Genomic DNA, 17,106 nt, shown 5'->3' with positions numbered 1-17,106 from the left:
GCGTAGGCGAGAGGCTGGCAACCTGTCACTGCAATGTCACAGTTTCGTTTTCTTTCAGCCCCTTATTTGCCAAGAGTGGCACTGAAGCTTTAGTGGTTTCATGTGTTCTGCCTACCCCTTTATGGGATACAGGCGTGATTGTATGTATGTATGTATTATATTTACCTTGAACATATTAAATGAGCCGGTTAGTGTAGTGGATACTAATAAAGTTACTTATCTAGGTATCTATCTAAGTTACAAGAGTCTATTAGCAAACCAAACACCTATACATACGTGAGGAGCTGAGAAGTATAGCTATAATGGCCAAGGGAGCACGCAGGGTGCGCGATAGTTTTCGGCGAATGCGTTCTAAGTTCTACTAGTTAATTAGAATTCACAACATTGCACGCTCGAATGTCCACACTCGACGCCTTATTCCGTGGCCCCGATCGGCCTAGCCGACGTGACACTCGTCGACGCTACATGGCGATCGAATAGAAACGCAGTTTAGTATAATAAAGAGTACCTACTATCGTACAGTATGGCCACTCCCACTCCTTGCTGAAAGTGCCACCCTTCCGCTCTCAGCTACTTCACAGTTACCGCCTGTCAAAAACGTGACTAATCGACCTGTCTTATCTCACTTATACAAGCATGGTACGCGTTCACTTACACGAGCTTAGACTGCGTGCGTAGGATCGCCATTGTCCGAGGTGTGCCACTACAGGAGAGCGATGGGGAGCGTAAGCGATTGTGACGTTGGCTAGGTGGACAGAGGCGATAAAGGGCCACAGGGGTGGTAAAGCCGCGATGTTGGTGGCTCCAGGGGTGGCAAAGCGCGGGGAGGCGGCCGCTGCCCGCCGGCCGCACTCCGTTCCACGCGAGCCCCGCGCCATGCCGCCTGACAAGCCAGGTTAGACACTTTTTATTACTTTACACTTTTTATTTAGCACAACGGGAATAAATCAAATTATTTTAACAAATATCCGGCCTTCGCCACTGGTGGTGTGCGGCGTGTTTTCTTTAATATATGGCATCTTATTTGGATTTTTACTATTTATTAAGTTTTAAGCGGCAAAGTGTATGGGAATTTACATAGTTGTACGTCCTCCATCTAAGTATAAACTATGTAAATTATATAATTATGATAAAGAGAGTGGAATAGTTGGCTCTTCACAAAGTTTTAAAATATTTAGTTAGGCATTTTGAAGTTTTCGTTATACACATTTTCATATGATTGAATCATTTTGATATGATTGAACTTGACTAGGTATTTAAAGAAAATCAATGCAAATATTTATTTAAATATAACTTTCCCCAAAGAAACGTTTTAAAACAACGATTTTAATTTAGTGAGTCATTCTTAATTTCACAGAATAGATTTCATAGTAAATGTTTTCTCTTAGACTTTTCTCAACAGAGCACATGGAAATGATAAGAGAATATTTTTAGCCATTTTGATATCTTCTAATATTATTCTAGGTTTAAAGTATTTTAACGTTAAGTTACGTACATATTAGTTAGTCATTATTTAAGTAGGTACTTATTTCGTTAATGTTTTAAAGTGTTACATATACAACATTCATGCAATCTCTCAAACAAAAGCGACCCAATTACAAAGGCTAATGAAAATAATGTTGTGTCAAGGAAAAAATAAATAAATTTAACCTACGTGCATTGTCGGCATTATGCAGTTATTTTTCTAATAACTGTATTGCACAATTACTTAAAAATTGCGTACACAACACCCACCCCATTTTTTTACATAATTATAATCACGCCTGTAAAGGGGTAAGCAGAGCACAAGAAACTACTTAAGCTTCAGAGCAACTCTTGGCAAATAAGGGGTAAAAGAAATCCAAATTGTGACATTGCAGTGACAGGTTGCCTCTCGCCTACGCCACAAGATAACCCATATCCCACAGTCGCCTTCTACGACACCCATGGGAAGAAAGGGGTGGTGAAATTCTTATCACGTCAAGGGCATTTTCTTTAAATTGATTTTTTTTTATTATGCCACTTGTCACTTGGCCACTAGCCAAAGGCAAAGATGTGGCCTAGGATGGAGTGAGCTCGCCCAGAAGATGCCTGTTCACTCTTGATGTGAAGGTTGCCGGCTTATATGAGGGTGCCGGGTATTTAAAAAGCCAAATCCTTTTTGTGGGCCCTAGTTTACATACATTTTCCAAACATCGCGTAATTCGATACAAGTACGCGTCTCCTATTACTAAGATTGTAACTGTTTAATAGATGTAAGGAATTATTTCTGTTCGTAAAACATGCTTTAAAATTCCATCTATGCTGGGTTCGACATGTTACCGTCGTAGAAACGCCGCTGCGTATATAGCTTAATTTTACTGAGAATAATGAAAATGTTCCATTGAGTTTTTATGCGTTTCATGACTTTAGAAGTAATGTAAAAAACCAAACTTTTTTTTTAAACAACATAGATTATAACCAGTAACTAATCAGTTGTGTGCACCATGTGCTAAAAATTCACATTTTTGGCACTTTGTCGGATTATTATGTTTTATACCTCGGCTATACCGTTCGTAGACCTGCTACGAAAAGTCGTAGAGGCGTATAGGTTACAATTCTATTATTTATAGAATACGTTATTTCTAAAGCCACCATGTTTCCATTAAGTTTTAAGCGAATCGATATAGTATATTAGTTTGTAGTGAAGTGAAGGCGATAGTGGTTTATGACATACGTGAGCATTTTAGTGGCGCATTTCAGTTGATTATTAGTATTTGTGTATGTAAATGGGTGGGCGGGCGGTCGACAACAACCTCTTGTACAGTCACCGGCATAAATAAGTGATGATTTATGTACCTTGTCTTAACATCTTGTTTGAAATGTCGTACGAAGTTGTCAAATGATTAAAAGAGACAAGGTACAAAAATCATCACTTATTTATCCCGGTGACTGTACTATTACAGGGCGAAACAAAATATTGACAACACATATAAAACTATATACAACTAAACCTAAACAATTTCTTTAAAATTGTTACCCGGTTTAAGTATTTTACGTCAAAAATGTGTTTTGTTTCATTAATTTTACCAATCTTGGTAAAATAAAAAGAACTATTTAGATAAACATTATGCTACAAACTGGTACTCGTACATACGAGTACATAACGATTTGAGCTATAACTTAAATTTATATAGTTCTAAATTGCAAACGAGACGTAGTCCCATATTATATTACTACACATATTTTAAACACTAACCTCCGACGTTTCCGTTATGTTCATTTTAAGTAACTTCTCAAATGCTTCCATTAATAAAATTAAAATATAATATTTGGATAGAACGAGTAACACATAGCAAACACTTTTTACCATACGTAAAACATTAACAAAATACCCATCATTCTAGCTACATGGTATAGTCAGCCCAAAAGGGGGATATTAACAAGTCTAAATGTTTACTAGTGAAGGCCCTCGATCGATCAAATGTTACCAACCAACGCATCAGGGAAACTCGTATAAGCACCATTTGTTTTGTGCCACTAATTGTGTAAAGTATTCTTATCTACGCTTTATCTAAATAACTCCTAATTTACATAGGAAAAAGTATTAATTCATGCGTCAGAGTGATTAACCGATCCGTAGCCGATTCTGAATTTAGCAATTTGGTACAGTCAGCAGCAGAAGTTCCGTAACGGGCAAGGTGTTCAAAATGAACTTGACACGATCTTATTTTTAAGACAATAAAAGCGTGTTAGGATCATTGTGAACACCTTGCCCGTTACGGAACTTCTGCTGCTGACTGTACGGGTGTGAACTTAATTTGATAGGACTTAAAAATTTGCTTACAGTGTTTGGTGAAAAATGCACTGAAATTCATGCTCGAAATGAGAAGCATGGCTAAGGCTTTTATAATACTTCGTCGATGGCAAGCGTTGCACATGAGCAGTTCCCGGCAACTTTGTACATAACCACGTCAGCAAATTTTAATTGATCCTATTTTGTTACCAACATTTAGTAATATAAGTAGATATTCGTAACATATACGCAGGTTAATTGTTATAATTAAGAAAATATAGATACTAGAGAACCTTAATGACGAAATAAAACTTAATAAAATCTCAATTCATCAAAAAATCTTGGTAACAAAATAGGAGTAATAAAAACAAATTTAATTTTTGTACAAACTTTTCGAGAACTGCTGACATGGACGTCTGCAACTCTAGAAAGTCCAGAAATATGTCGTTGCTGACCCTAATTGATCCTATGACATTCCAATTGACATTGAATTGTATCACGGCTTTTTTTAGACATACATAGTTTTAGGACAAACTGGAAGACCTAAAAAAGTTTTGGAGGATGTTATCTAACCAATATCACCAGTCCACTTCTAAAACGCCGGTTACGCACAACCTACCCAATAAATTCGAGGTTAGCTCGTTTGTTTCCTATATTTACCTCAAAAAAATACAATAATCGGCTTCCATCATTCGTGTTCTACGTCGAATTGCTCTTTCCCCAATCTGCTCGTGAATAAATTATTCTATTCCTGGCTCGACGCATAAAGAGTTCGTTATAACACGTTACATAATTGTGCCCATTAATCTACGGGCAAGTGTTTGGGAAATTGCGTATTTCGTGAAAGAATAAGCCGTTTGTCGATTCGAATGTAAAATGATCTTAGATTGATATCATACTGATGTCATTGAGTTACAGAGACTCATACATGTAATTTTTGTATTTTAAAATACGTTACTCATTGGCGTAACCGTCTCAGTGGAAAAAGCCTGTCGTTGACTAAAGGAGCCTAAGTACTTTATCGCACTAGTACCAGAAGTGGTCCCTTATGAGCATATGCCTAATATGTACCATATTGCCAAGTACAAATGTAAAGGTGTTAACGAAAAGTATAACCTCCGCAGTAACAAACATAAAAATAGGCTGGTAGTCGAAACACACCGACTCGCCAAATCAGCAAAATTGACACAAATTTTAGGACCATGTGTATACAAGTAATCGGTTGCCCGACACTATTAGAACTGCAGCTACCACCGCACCGCGGCGTTCAAAAACAAATTAAAGTTGTGGCTATCGACCCACTTGTTTTATACTCTTGAAGAGTTTTTGAACCTACCTATCCTGTACTTGTTGTTGTACTTAATTACTCTATAAGAATCTTGATAACTTTTAAAATTATTATTTATTATTTAAATCAATAAATGTATAAAAATCTTATACATAATACCAACCTGACGTGTAACTTTGTTATTAATAAACTATTTCATTTCATTTCATTTCATTTCATTACTGAAAAACGTCGTACAATAATACGTCGTACAGTAGTTAATACACTTGCTCATAGGAGACTCGCAGCCCGCGCGCGCCCGTGTCGATTTAAAACACTCTTTTCGGTCGTCTTTTAAATGATCACCATTTGAACTTTCTCTTTTCCGCACCTGTATCGTAATGTACATCTGTATATATCTTATTTCGTACTTGCTCTCGTACGGATGATACATATAATAACTATATAACATGATTGAAATATCGTTCTAATGTCAGTGTAAGTCGGAATTGTGCTAAACGTGAAGGAGTAGAGTTTTCGTGCCGCAGGGAAGTTTCCGAGCGTCCGACGCGACACGCGAACTTGTTGCGTTGCTGTGTGAGCTGTGTCTCAGGAAAATATATTATTGGGAGAGGGCACGTGTTATAAAGTGCTTGTTTGAGTGGTAGTGCCATTATGAGTTTTAGGTTCGATTTTATGTAAATTCCACGGGTTGGTTATATCAAATTGAAAACTTTTGAAAATTAAACTTAATTCTTGAGAAATTATTATTAATCGTACCAATTAAATGGCGTTGCCGTGTATCAAATGAGGTAAATGAGGTGATGTGATGAGATGAGGTGTTCTACTTTGTATTCCATATTGTTAGTCATTCGATGGATTATAATATGTTTTACCCAATCTTAAAACGTCATAGAAAATAAAATTATTGCACTAAATCTAACCCATCAATCCATTGAAAAATGTTTTATTGCAGTCACAGAGGAAAGGGAAATTCTAACAGATACAAATCGTCACTACTTTTAAAAAATCTCTTATCGCACGCGTTCTTTTCATTCACAGACGAAGATACAAGTTTTTTTAAAAGTACTGACGAAATGTCAAATAGATAACAAAAATAGAGACACAAACAATAAAACCTAAACAAAAAGAAACATCAGCCACTAACGATTTTCCGCCCACCACCATGCTCTGACCACTGCCATTAGCTCTGGCATCTTTGCTATGCTATAAAACACGTTAATAAAACCAACAAAAAATCTGCACTGCCTAGCCGAGGTGACAATTGTTGACGATACTCGTTAATTGTTTTATTAATTAAGGTTTTACCGACATTTATTTTAGTTCTATTTGATTTAATTTCGCTTCCATGGTTTTCAATCAATTTATTTATACTAATTTTGGTATGGCATTCATGTTGATTTGTTTTCTTGTGTAGTAACACTACTATTATAAATTATAAACTGAAATAGATACGATACATTAACGAAAAAGCGATCAAGCTCACTGGTGTCGAAGCCGCGATAGCTGGAGACCCGGGTTCGTTTCCCGGCTTCGCCACCAATGGGCTTGATCGCTTTTTTTTTAGTGTACGGTATCTATTTCAGTTTGTAATGACATTGTTAGATAATTTAGATTTGTAGAATACTAACCATATATTTAAGTTATTTATTGTTATGTAATTGCGTACTAACAACAATGATCTCAGTTGGTCTTAAATAAATGCAATGCAATTGAAATTGAAATTGTTACGTGGCGTTCGAAACGCAGTCGTCCGTCTGGCTCCGTCGCCGTCGCACCACTACAGAATAACCTAACCACAATATTAACATTTTGAAAAAACCCCGATATATTGAACCGATTTTCATAAAACATGGCTAAGAACACTCCCGACTAACTCAGCTTTCAAACAAAAAAAAAAACTAAATCTAAATCGGTTCATCCGTTCGGGAGCTACGATGCCACAAACAGACAGACAGATAGACAGACAAACAGACGGACACGTCAAACTTATAACACCCCGTCGTTTTTGCGTCGGGGGTTAGAAACGATAATGAGAGCTAGCTAAACGCTTGCGAAGCGTAAGCGAGTGTGACGTTGGCTAGGTGCCCCGGAATAGAATCCTTTTAGTCGGGGCGGGTTGTTTAGATAATGTCATCGCATGAGCTTCACTGCCCAGCGCCAGCGCCAGCGGTCACGCTATGGGCGCGGCCCGAAACCGCCATTATCTATGGCGTACTCATTGTTTATGTCTTTATTCTTTAAGGTACATCGGGGCAAATATCAACTGGGGGGGCATTGTAACTGATCCATTTTTAGGGTTCCGTAGTCAACTAGGAACCCTTATAGTTTCGCCATGTCTGTCTGTCCGTCCGTCCGTCCGCGGATAATCTCAGTAACCGTTAGCACTAGAAAGCTGAAATTTGGTACCAATATGTATATCAATCACGCCAACAAAGTGCAAAAATAAAAAAATGGAAAAAAATGTTTTATCAGGGTACCCCCCCTACATGTAAAGTGGGGGCTGATATTTTTTTTCATTCCAACCCCAACGTGTGATATATTGTTGGATAGGTATTTAAAAATAAATAAGAGTTTACTAAGAGCGTTTTTTGATAATATTAATATTTTCGGAAATAATCGCTCCTAAAGGAAAAAAAAGTGCGTCCCCCCCCCTCTAACTTTTGAACCATAATTATGTTTAAAAATTATGAAAAAAATCACGAATGTAGAACTTTATAAAGACTTTCTAGGAAAATTGTTTTGAAGTTGATAGGTTTAGTAGTTTTGGAGAAAAATACGGAAAACTACGGAACCCTACACTGAGCGTGGCCCGACACGCTCTTGGCCGGTTTTTTCTATTATTACACTACTGAGTTCCACATGTATCCACTAAACACGCGTGCCACATATAACCGGTTGACACTCTAACTAATAATGCAAACATTGTAAAACGCGGAAAAAATGGATCAGTTACAATTGTCCCCCAGTCGATATATGCCCCTCTGTACCTTACCAGAGTCTATTTACACTTTTGTTCTCATTTTCACATCCAAAGCCAGAGGTAAGCTACTTCGATGTGTTTGATAGCCACCAATCATGATCCCGTACCTGTCAAAATGCTATGAGACAGCTGGTTTCTTTCTGCTATGTGATATCTGACAGCGAATTGACGAGGTGGTGTTAAATATAAATTTAGAAATCGATTTTTCCAATAACAAGTTGTAGAAGTCAAATTTAGGTTATCGAGGTCACATGATTAAGTAATTTTAACTGATAGAAATACAATTTATTTTGTGGAAAACCTTTAGGCCATTAGTTTAGGTAACTTGTTTATGTCTGTCATTAAGTTAGTCTAAAATATTTTGCATACAGAGTTACTGATTAGACTCTAAGTTCGTTTTCACATTATCCGATCCGATTTCGGATGTAGGGCCTAAATCCCATACATTTAAGCCGCCATCTTTGAAATCCTTCCGACATCCGATATCGGATCGGATAATGTGAAAATGCACTAACGGCCGAAACAGACGAATTGCGATTTTCTCTATTCGTCAATATGCATTATTTCTGAGCGTTTCTGTATTTTTTTCACCTTGTATATAGGCACAGCTAAGTGCGTGTATAAGTTAATGATGAGATGACGAGTGACAGAGATGTATGGAAGAGAAAGACATGCTGCGCCGACCCCAAGTGACTGGGATAAGGGCAAGAGAATGATGATGATATAGGCACAGCTAAACTGTGTGTAAAATAATTATCACCAGTTTTTATATTAACCTGATACAATGACGATGATTAATTTAAGATCTAAAAAATATATATATACATGCAATAAAAATCGTAATTACTAATGAACTAGACAGTACGCAGAAAGTAATTAAAAAATATAAATAACCAACCAAAATGGCCGTCATCGTCTAATTTAGAACACCAATCAACCCCTTTATAGTCATCGATGGAATCTTCTGATAGCAGTAATTAAAACGCTCTATTTGCAGCCTGGAAGGTTCGATACGTAGGAAATTATTGAACGAAACGTACGTTTGAACAAGCGTTCTATTTTAAACGCCCACAAGTTACGTTTGCCCACTTTCATACTAGCCCATAGACTGGATGTGAGAGACATAAAATTTGCCCGTGTGGGCGCACACCTACCCTAAGCGTTCGACGAAAATAACCAGATTTTTAAAGCAGAGGCCGCCATAAGCCTTCAGAATTAGTCATATACCTACTTGATGGAATATTCGACCTTCGCCACCGTGTCCAAATGGCTGGGATGAGGTATCCGTCCGGTAAACAGAGGACGTTGAATCGGATCCAGCTCTGGGCACATAGCCAAATACACAAACGCGGACACCTTTAACTTCTAATTCTAACATTTCGGTCGGCGTCTAGCGTCAACGATTGTCATTTCAGATCTTGTATATAACTGTAAATGAGTCTGTACCCACTAGTTGTAGGTATCTTCTTATAAACTGAAATAGATACCATATACTAAAAAAAAAGCGATCAAGCCCACTGGTGGCAAAGCCGGGAAACGAACCCGGGTCTCCAGCTATCGCGGCTGACGTGTTCGACCGCTACACCACCCCGACCGCCGAAGTACCCGTCGAAATTTCCCGGCTTCGCCACCAGTGGGCTTGATCGCTTTTTCTTTAGTGTATGGTATCTATTTCAGTTTATAATTTATATATAGTAGTGTTACTACTTTAAAAAAAACAAATCAAAAAATATTTAATAAAATAATTTGATTTATTCCCTACATCGAGGTATCTTCTTCCTTGGTCTCTCATCGTTGAGGGTCGCGACCACATGAGGTCGTAATTTTGTGCACCAAAGCTCAAATCCAAATTCAGCACGGTCTTCTGCAGTCCTGACCCTCTAGCACAACTTGCCTTGTCACGCGCGAGTCCATACTTGAAGTCGCGCTTGATGTATGGACTCGCGCGACACGGCAAGTTGTGCGAAAGGGTCTGATGAGGCGCCTGTGTTACGGAGTTGTAGGTATAGACAACGATATTCGAGCTGACCTCGCACGAGTCATACGCTTCAACAGCGACAATGAGTCTCCAGGTGTGTGGCATCGATCGACATTAAACATTAACCCGCTGTCTGTCGGAGCCGTGAATAATACACGCCGGCCTTGACACTTCAGTCTTATCGACTGATTGGAGAATTGGAAGTGACTCATCGGTTAGGGCCGCTACAGGCGACGGCAATCCAACTGCAACTTGAATGGGAACTGCATGCTGAGCGTCGAATCGCAGTCCGTCTGTCTCGCCCGTTAGGGTCTAACCAGTGAAGCCTGTGTGCGTAGCCGAAGGCACAAACGCTCACGATAATATCTGTTTCGTAGCTCGTAGCTATTTATTTATGTCGTAGTTGCGTATTGGCGCGACAGAGCTAGATTGCATTTTTGTCGGCGTCTGGCGTCGACGATTGCCATTTGGCTACGCCGGCTGACCAGAAATATATGACTATTGTCAAGACGGTTATTCTGATGTATGCGGTGACAGTTCAGCGTTTTATGAAGAAAACTAGTTCTAATGAAATTCCGCAAGATGGCGCGTAGTCATATATTTAGGGTGCGTAGCCGAATGACACAAACACTCACGAAACGCTTACGAAACGAAACGCTCGTAGATTATCTATCTCTATCGCTCTTGCGTATTGGCGCGACAGAGTCAGACTACCTTTCGCGGCGTTTCGTTTTCGTTTCGCGTCGTAGACATGCCATTCGGCTACGGCACCAGGCTTTAACTCTGTATGCAAAATATTTTAATAGACTTAATGACAGACATACACAAATTAGAAAGAACGAATGGTTGAAAGTTTTTCCACGATATACAATATAACATTTTATCAATTAAAATTAATGTAATTACTTAAGTGACCTCGATAACCTTATTTTGACTTCCACAACTTGTTATTCGACAATAAATCGATTTCTAAATTTAGTCAATTGAATACCGCCTCATCAATCCGCTTCAAACGTTATGGACTCCGCGACAAACGAGGCTCAATCGCGTTAACGATACAAAAAGCCATTTACGTAACTTGAATTGGAAATTCACACGCAATTTATTTAAGAAAACCCTTCTTACGTAACCCCCAACGCAAAACGACGGGGTGTTATAAGTTTGACGTGTCTGTCTGTCTGTTCGTCTGTCTGTCTGTCTGTCTGTCTGTCTGTCTGTATGTGTGTGTCTGTCTGTGGCATCGTAGCTCCCGAACGGATGAACCGATTTTTTTTTGTTTGAAAACTGAGTTAGTCGGGAGTGTTCTTAGCCATGTTTCATTGAATTCGGTCCACTATGTCGAGGGTTTTTTCAAACTTTTAATTTTGTGGTCAGGTTAGTTAAATTGCTTCTTTTCGGGGTGCTTAGCAAACGCTGCAATCGCTTGTGCGTCATAAGCACTTCCTTTGCTAGCTTTCCCTATTGCTTTTGTGTAGTGGAGCGACCCACTTAATAGAACAGCGTATTGGTTACTATGGAAATCTCAGCGCGGGAGTCCCACTTGCAGTTTGTCTTTTCTTCTTCAATTATTTTACTCAGAGACCTATAATTTCGCTAACGTTTCAAGACTGCTGAAGTGTGCGAAAGAGAAGTTATGTTTATATACATCGTACGAGAGAAAACGTGACCACTATACGATGGGTGATTTCCATTTCGATTAAACAGTTAGAAAAACAAATGATTCACGTAATCATATATCATTTCTGAGTTTATTAGTACAACCAAAGACACTTGGAATTGTTCTAGTTTTGGCCGCCCTTTTGATATTTGAGAGTTGTTCCTTGACATCCTATTTCTATGGTTTTACCTTGAACCTTATAATTGATTGCAATTTCCACTGAATCATACCCCTTTGTTGTCTGCATTTTGTCTGTTTCCTTTCACATTGCGGCTTTGACATGACTTTTCCACATGTCTAGTTGCTTTCACACCGTGGCTTCGACATGAGGTGACGTTATTGTGGTCTACATGAAAGTTCGTGCAAGTCATGAGCCTGATTACTTCACACGTGAACACGTGAGACATCACGCCACCAACACGAACGATGACCCTCAGTAAATGGAACGGAATGGAACTATCATGTAACCGCAGACAATATTAAATGGAACGGAATTGTCACAATGAAAGTTATGACTAGTTATTCTCTGTTGCTCACAAAATGAGGGTCATTTTTAATCTTATATACATATAAGTACTTACTTTGTCAAATTAGTTCCATTGGACGTCGATAGCATTTACATAAATATTTATTTTGTGGCGATCTACTGAAAAACGGCCGGTCGGAAGGCCCAGGTACCGATGGATCGACGAGGTCCAGAAAGACCTGCGTGACCTTCAAGTGACTGAGTGGCATCAGATCGCACAGGATAGGAGCGAATGGCGGAATCTAGTGTCGGAGGCGAAGATCCACTTCGGGTCGCTGAGCCATCGCAGTAGTAGTATATCAGCTTTTTATTACAAAGACACCACCAGTAAACATCCGAAAGGAAAAGATTACACCACGCTGAGAATATATAATTTTTAAATGACAGTGAAACGATATCGAGGCAAAGTATAATCCTGACTCCTCGAGATTGTCATAAAACAAATGAAATTGTATCGAACATTGAATCTATCTACTGTCGCTTGAATAGTTGAAGTTCAAAGTGCGTTGCGCTAACCCTTTCTGCATACGAAGTCATTTATGGATGATATCATCAACACTATTGACAGTTATTCAAGTTCAAATTGCTTTATTGCATTCAGTGAAATACCCATTTATCCTCATTCAGCAATGCAAAAACTAACTATCCACCCGTCTGTTCCAGGACTGGTGATAAAGCGGCACAACATCCGAATATGGTGCCACGACTGCGACATGGCGCGTCTGCAGCGCGTCGTGTGGGAAGGGCACGGCGCGAGACTCCTGAGCGAGGTCTCCAACCAGCCGGTGGTCAAGAAGTTTCTAGAAGCCGTGCCTTATTTGATGGTGAGTGGATATAGAGACAACATGATGATGTGGCTTCAGAGCTTCGTGTGGGAGGGGCACGGCGCGAGACTCCTGAGCGAGGTCTCCAACCAACCGGTGGTCAAGAAGTTTCTAGAGGCTGTGGCTTATTTAATGGTGAGTGGATATAGAGACAACATGATGGCATAGCTTCAGAGCTTCGTGTGGGAGAGGCACGGCGCGAGACTCCTGAGCGAGGTCTCCAACCAGCTGGTGGTCAAAAAGTTTCTAGAAGCCGTGCCTTATTTGATGGTGAGTATGAATACCTTCCGTTACAATTAGTGACTTATAACTATATGCTACGAATTAAAAAAATCATTTCATTTCATTTCCTGTAGCGCTTTTCTGTAGAAGTTACGAGATAGAGATGAACAACATCTGTCAATCTCTTGAATGTCATTACAATATTTCCTTGTGGATGGGTTGAGAAACTTGAGAACCAAATAAATAAATAAATAAATATTGGGGACACCTTACACAGATCAACTTAGCCCCAAACTAAGCAAAGCTTGTACGTGCTTGTACTATGGGTGCTAAGCGACGATATGCATACTTAAATAGATAAATACATACTTATACATATACATAGAATACGTACATGACTCAGGAACAAATATCTGTGCTCATCACACAAATAAATGCCCTAACCGGGATTCGAACCCAGGACCGCGGCTTAGCAGGCAGTAATTAGTTTAATTTAGCATTTTTTTGGGATTTAATTTCTTTAATTTAGCAGGCAGTAGTTAATTTCTTTGTGGGGGGTCCAATTAGTTCCTAGTCAAGAAAAACTTTCTTGACAGTTCTACGTGATGTAGTGATGACTGGGACATACCATGCTGTTACAGTCAACGACTCATATCTTAAATACTCTAAAAAACCTTCGACGTTCAGTTGGTTCTTGGTTGTTGTTTCTACTGCAATGTTTAATTTTTATATCTCACTTGTCATTAATACTTACTTGTTATAATGTTGTCTTCTTTCAGAACACTATACGAGACATCCACGAGGCGGTGATCCAGAACGACCTGGAAGGGCTGATGAAGCACTCGGGCGACCCGGTGACGCCGCAGGCGCTGTCCAGTCGGGACGCCAACAACATGACTGCTCTGCATAAGGTGAGATCGCTATCTTCTAATACAAAACTCAAAGGATTTAAAATGCTCTTTTACAAGCAGAAAAGTCTGCAATCGAAGACACTAAGGCTTAGAATAAATTTGAAAGGGAATCAGGATCGATACTCCAGCGCTCTGCCAACAGAACCACCAAGACTTAAACAAAGCCAGCGACATTTTCCACCATACAGTTTAAGCCTCACTCAAGGCAGACATTTTCCACTTTCAACTTTATTCTAAATACTCAAGATGTTCTGCACCAGTTACCTTCACACAATCATCAGATCAGATTATTAGTTTATCTTGTTAAACGACTTGAAAAGCTCAATAAAGAATTCTGAACACCCACGTAACGCAACTAACGCTGTCCAGCTGAGACGCAAAATATGTGAATGCTGTATGCAAAAATTTATCTATTATATCAAAAAGGCCGTTCAAAGGATCTTCACAGAGACCCTTCATGGCTTCAATTTAATACTTTATTTATTTATTTGGTCGTATGGCGTCAGATTCTCCAAACCAGTTTATTGTTACTTACTGGCTATTGCTCAGAAATTAATCCAATGATTTTTTCAACTTGAAACCCTCAAATCATTAAATCTTCAATTCCTTCCAGGCTGCAGGCTTAGGCCACGTCAGTATACTGAAGTACATCGCCGACCGCTACCCGCAAGGCATCAACGACGTGGACAACGACGGCCGCACGCCCTTGCACTACGCGGCGATCGTGCGAGACGAGCAGCACACGTTCAGCACGCTGGTGGGGCTCGGCGCCGATGAGTCGGTCCTCGATAACGTGAGTCGCATGCGCACAGTAGACATGACACACATTAAACGCACCACAGGATAGTACAGTATATACTACCAACAACGTCATGAGTTTAGTCTGATGGCACTCTTTTTTGTCAGTTCCTCAGAGTTAATTGTAGACATGTACTTTTATTAAATGATCAAGTTTAAATTATAATTGTTAGTTTAATGCACAAGTTACTTATTCTTGGTAAGGCATCGTTATTAACTCTTTACGGTCAATTTGTTCAGGGCAGTTGGTTTCAAGAGGGTTATACAAAAAATACAAAAATTTTCTACACAAGCAAAATATTGTCTGTAAAACATCGGGCTTAGGCTTGTCTTGTAGGCTCTAGATGACCCAAAAAATACCCTTCAGACTTTTAAATACTTCACATATAAAATATGAATGACGAAGAAGTACCAGTATTTGGCTGGAAAAGATAAATTCAAGAACATTTTAGTTTTAATAATATTTTTACTTTGGTAAGTGACGAAAGACGTTAAGGTGGTTGAGGTGTCGAAAGACAGTGCAAGAACCAAGTACTAATAGCAACACTCTTAACTAACCATCGGTAGACTTTATGCCCTTTGTAATAAGGATTACAAATATACAGCTAACAGTGTTGCCGATGGTACCTAAAGTTAAAATAAAAGTTTCATTATTAATAAGCAGAAGCACACACAAATACCTTATGCCTAAAATGCGTTTATGACTCGCTACAGTTTAAGTAATCGATTTGTACTGCTACCTAGACAAGACTATGAGAATATTCACAAAATATTGTCTTTTTGTAGAAAAACAAGACTCCTGGCTATTATATAAATAGACCTCAGGAAATCGACAAAAATATTCTAAAAACACTTCCTGACGCACCTCGAACCCCGTCTAGCTCCTATCCATCTTCTTGGGATTGGAAGTTACTGGACACAGAAGTCATAGCTGAACTTAACAAAAAATCGAGGAGGAAAATGAAAGCATCCAGTGAAAACATTTCTTCGAAAAATAATACAACAACCATCTCTGAAACAATAGAGAATAAAGCAGGGGCTATGAAAAATAGTAGCACGCATGAATTCATAAAAGACTTACCTGATCTAGATGATAACCCCAAGCCTAATCATAAAAATGGCGATACGAGTGATAATAAATTAGAGGTGAGAACTGCATGTCAAGCTTACACTGTTGTTGTCATGGTTTATTTGCATAGCTTGTCGATAAGCATCTGCATGAAATTTTATTTTTGCATTTTAGGATTCACAAATAGCTGAAGAAACAGATGATGTAACTGAGAACCAAACTGAAGATGAAGAAAAAGAAAAACAAGAGGAAGAACCACCTGAAGACCCTGTTGAAGAAAAGGCTATTGAAGGTGACGATAATCACGAAGAGCACAAAACTGAAAATGGGGAACATCATAGTAATGAAGAGCAAAAGCACGAAAATAATGAAATTGACAATAGCCACAAAGAAGAAAAAGACGATGAAAAACATCAGGATGATGAACAAAAAGATGAAAAGAATGAGGCCGAAATACAAAACATAGAGAAAAATGATGAGATAACAGAGACTAAAGATCATTTACCTGACGTAGTTGAAAGCCACGAAGAAGGTAAAGATAAAGCTGAAATTGAAGAGATAACGCACGACGCCTCTGAAGAGCATGAACCACATGACCATGAACATTTAGAGCAGAACGAAGATGATGCAACAAAACATGCGAATGAAGAAGAACAGGCAGATACGAAAGAGGAGGAGTCTGCAGTAGAAAACCACGACGAACATAATGGTGAGTCACAAGTTGATGAAAATGATGAGCTCACACACAAAAACAATGACATTCATGAAATCATAAAGGATACTAGTAATGAGTCAGAAGACGAAGTTATTGAAAGTCCAAAAGAAGGTAATAACAAATATGACCACAACGAGGATGACGATGATGTACAAGTACAAGGAGACGCTGCTTCTGAATACAGCGACACGAATCTCAGAAGTACTGCGGAACTCTCCGACACAAATAGTGCCAAGAGAGGTAAAAGTGCCATCTCTTCTGGTACCATACACGAACCAATAAAAACATAATCACCACAACACCTATTTAATCATTTGTAAAAGGGTCCCTGACAAGCTCAATATTTTTAATTATTTTGCTGATTAAGGAAACCTGACTGAC

At 39.0% G+C, this 17,106-nt stretch overlaps 1 protein-coding gene across 1 annotated transcript; it reads left to right on the top strand.

Moving 5' to 3' along the window:
* Positions 1-821: 821 nt before the first annotated feature.
* On the top strand, positions 822-17,017 carry LOC125230533 (protein starmaker). The gene is made up of 6 exons (XM_048135716.1): positions 822-895; positions 12,850-13,010; positions 14,012-14,143; positions 14,757-14,936; positions 15,728-16,087; positions 16,185-17,017. Exons 1-6 carry the CDS (start codon positions 877-879, stop codon positions 17,013-17,015), a joined length of 1,683 nt encoding a protein of 560 aa, XP_047991673.1. The 5' UTR covers positions 822-876; the 3' UTR covers positions 17,016-17,017.
* The last annotated feature ends 89 nt before the right edge of the window (positions 17,018-17,106 follow it).

Source organism: Leguminivora glycinivorella, chromosome 10 (genome assembly GCF_023078275.1).
Source record: "Leguminivora glycinivorella isolate SPB_JAAS2020 chromosome 10, LegGlyc_1.1, whole genome shotgun sequence".
Lineage (NCBI taxonomy): Eukaryota > Metazoa > Arthropoda > Insecta > Lepidoptera > Tortricidae > Leguminivora > Leguminivora glycinivorella.
This window is presented reverse-complemented; position numbering and strand designations above follow the sequence as displayed.

Excerpts from the sequence above, each read along its gene's own strand:
- LOC125230533 (XM_048135716.1), top strand. Across the intron at positions 13,011-14,011 it reads AAGCCGTGCCTTATTTGATG|AACACTATACGAGACATCCA; the intron begins GTGAGTGGATAT and ends GTCTTCTTTCAG. Across the intron at positions 14,144-14,756 it reads ACATGACTGCTCTGCATAAG|GCTGCAGGCTTAGGCCACGT; the intron begins GTGAGATCGCTA and ends AATTCCTTCCAG.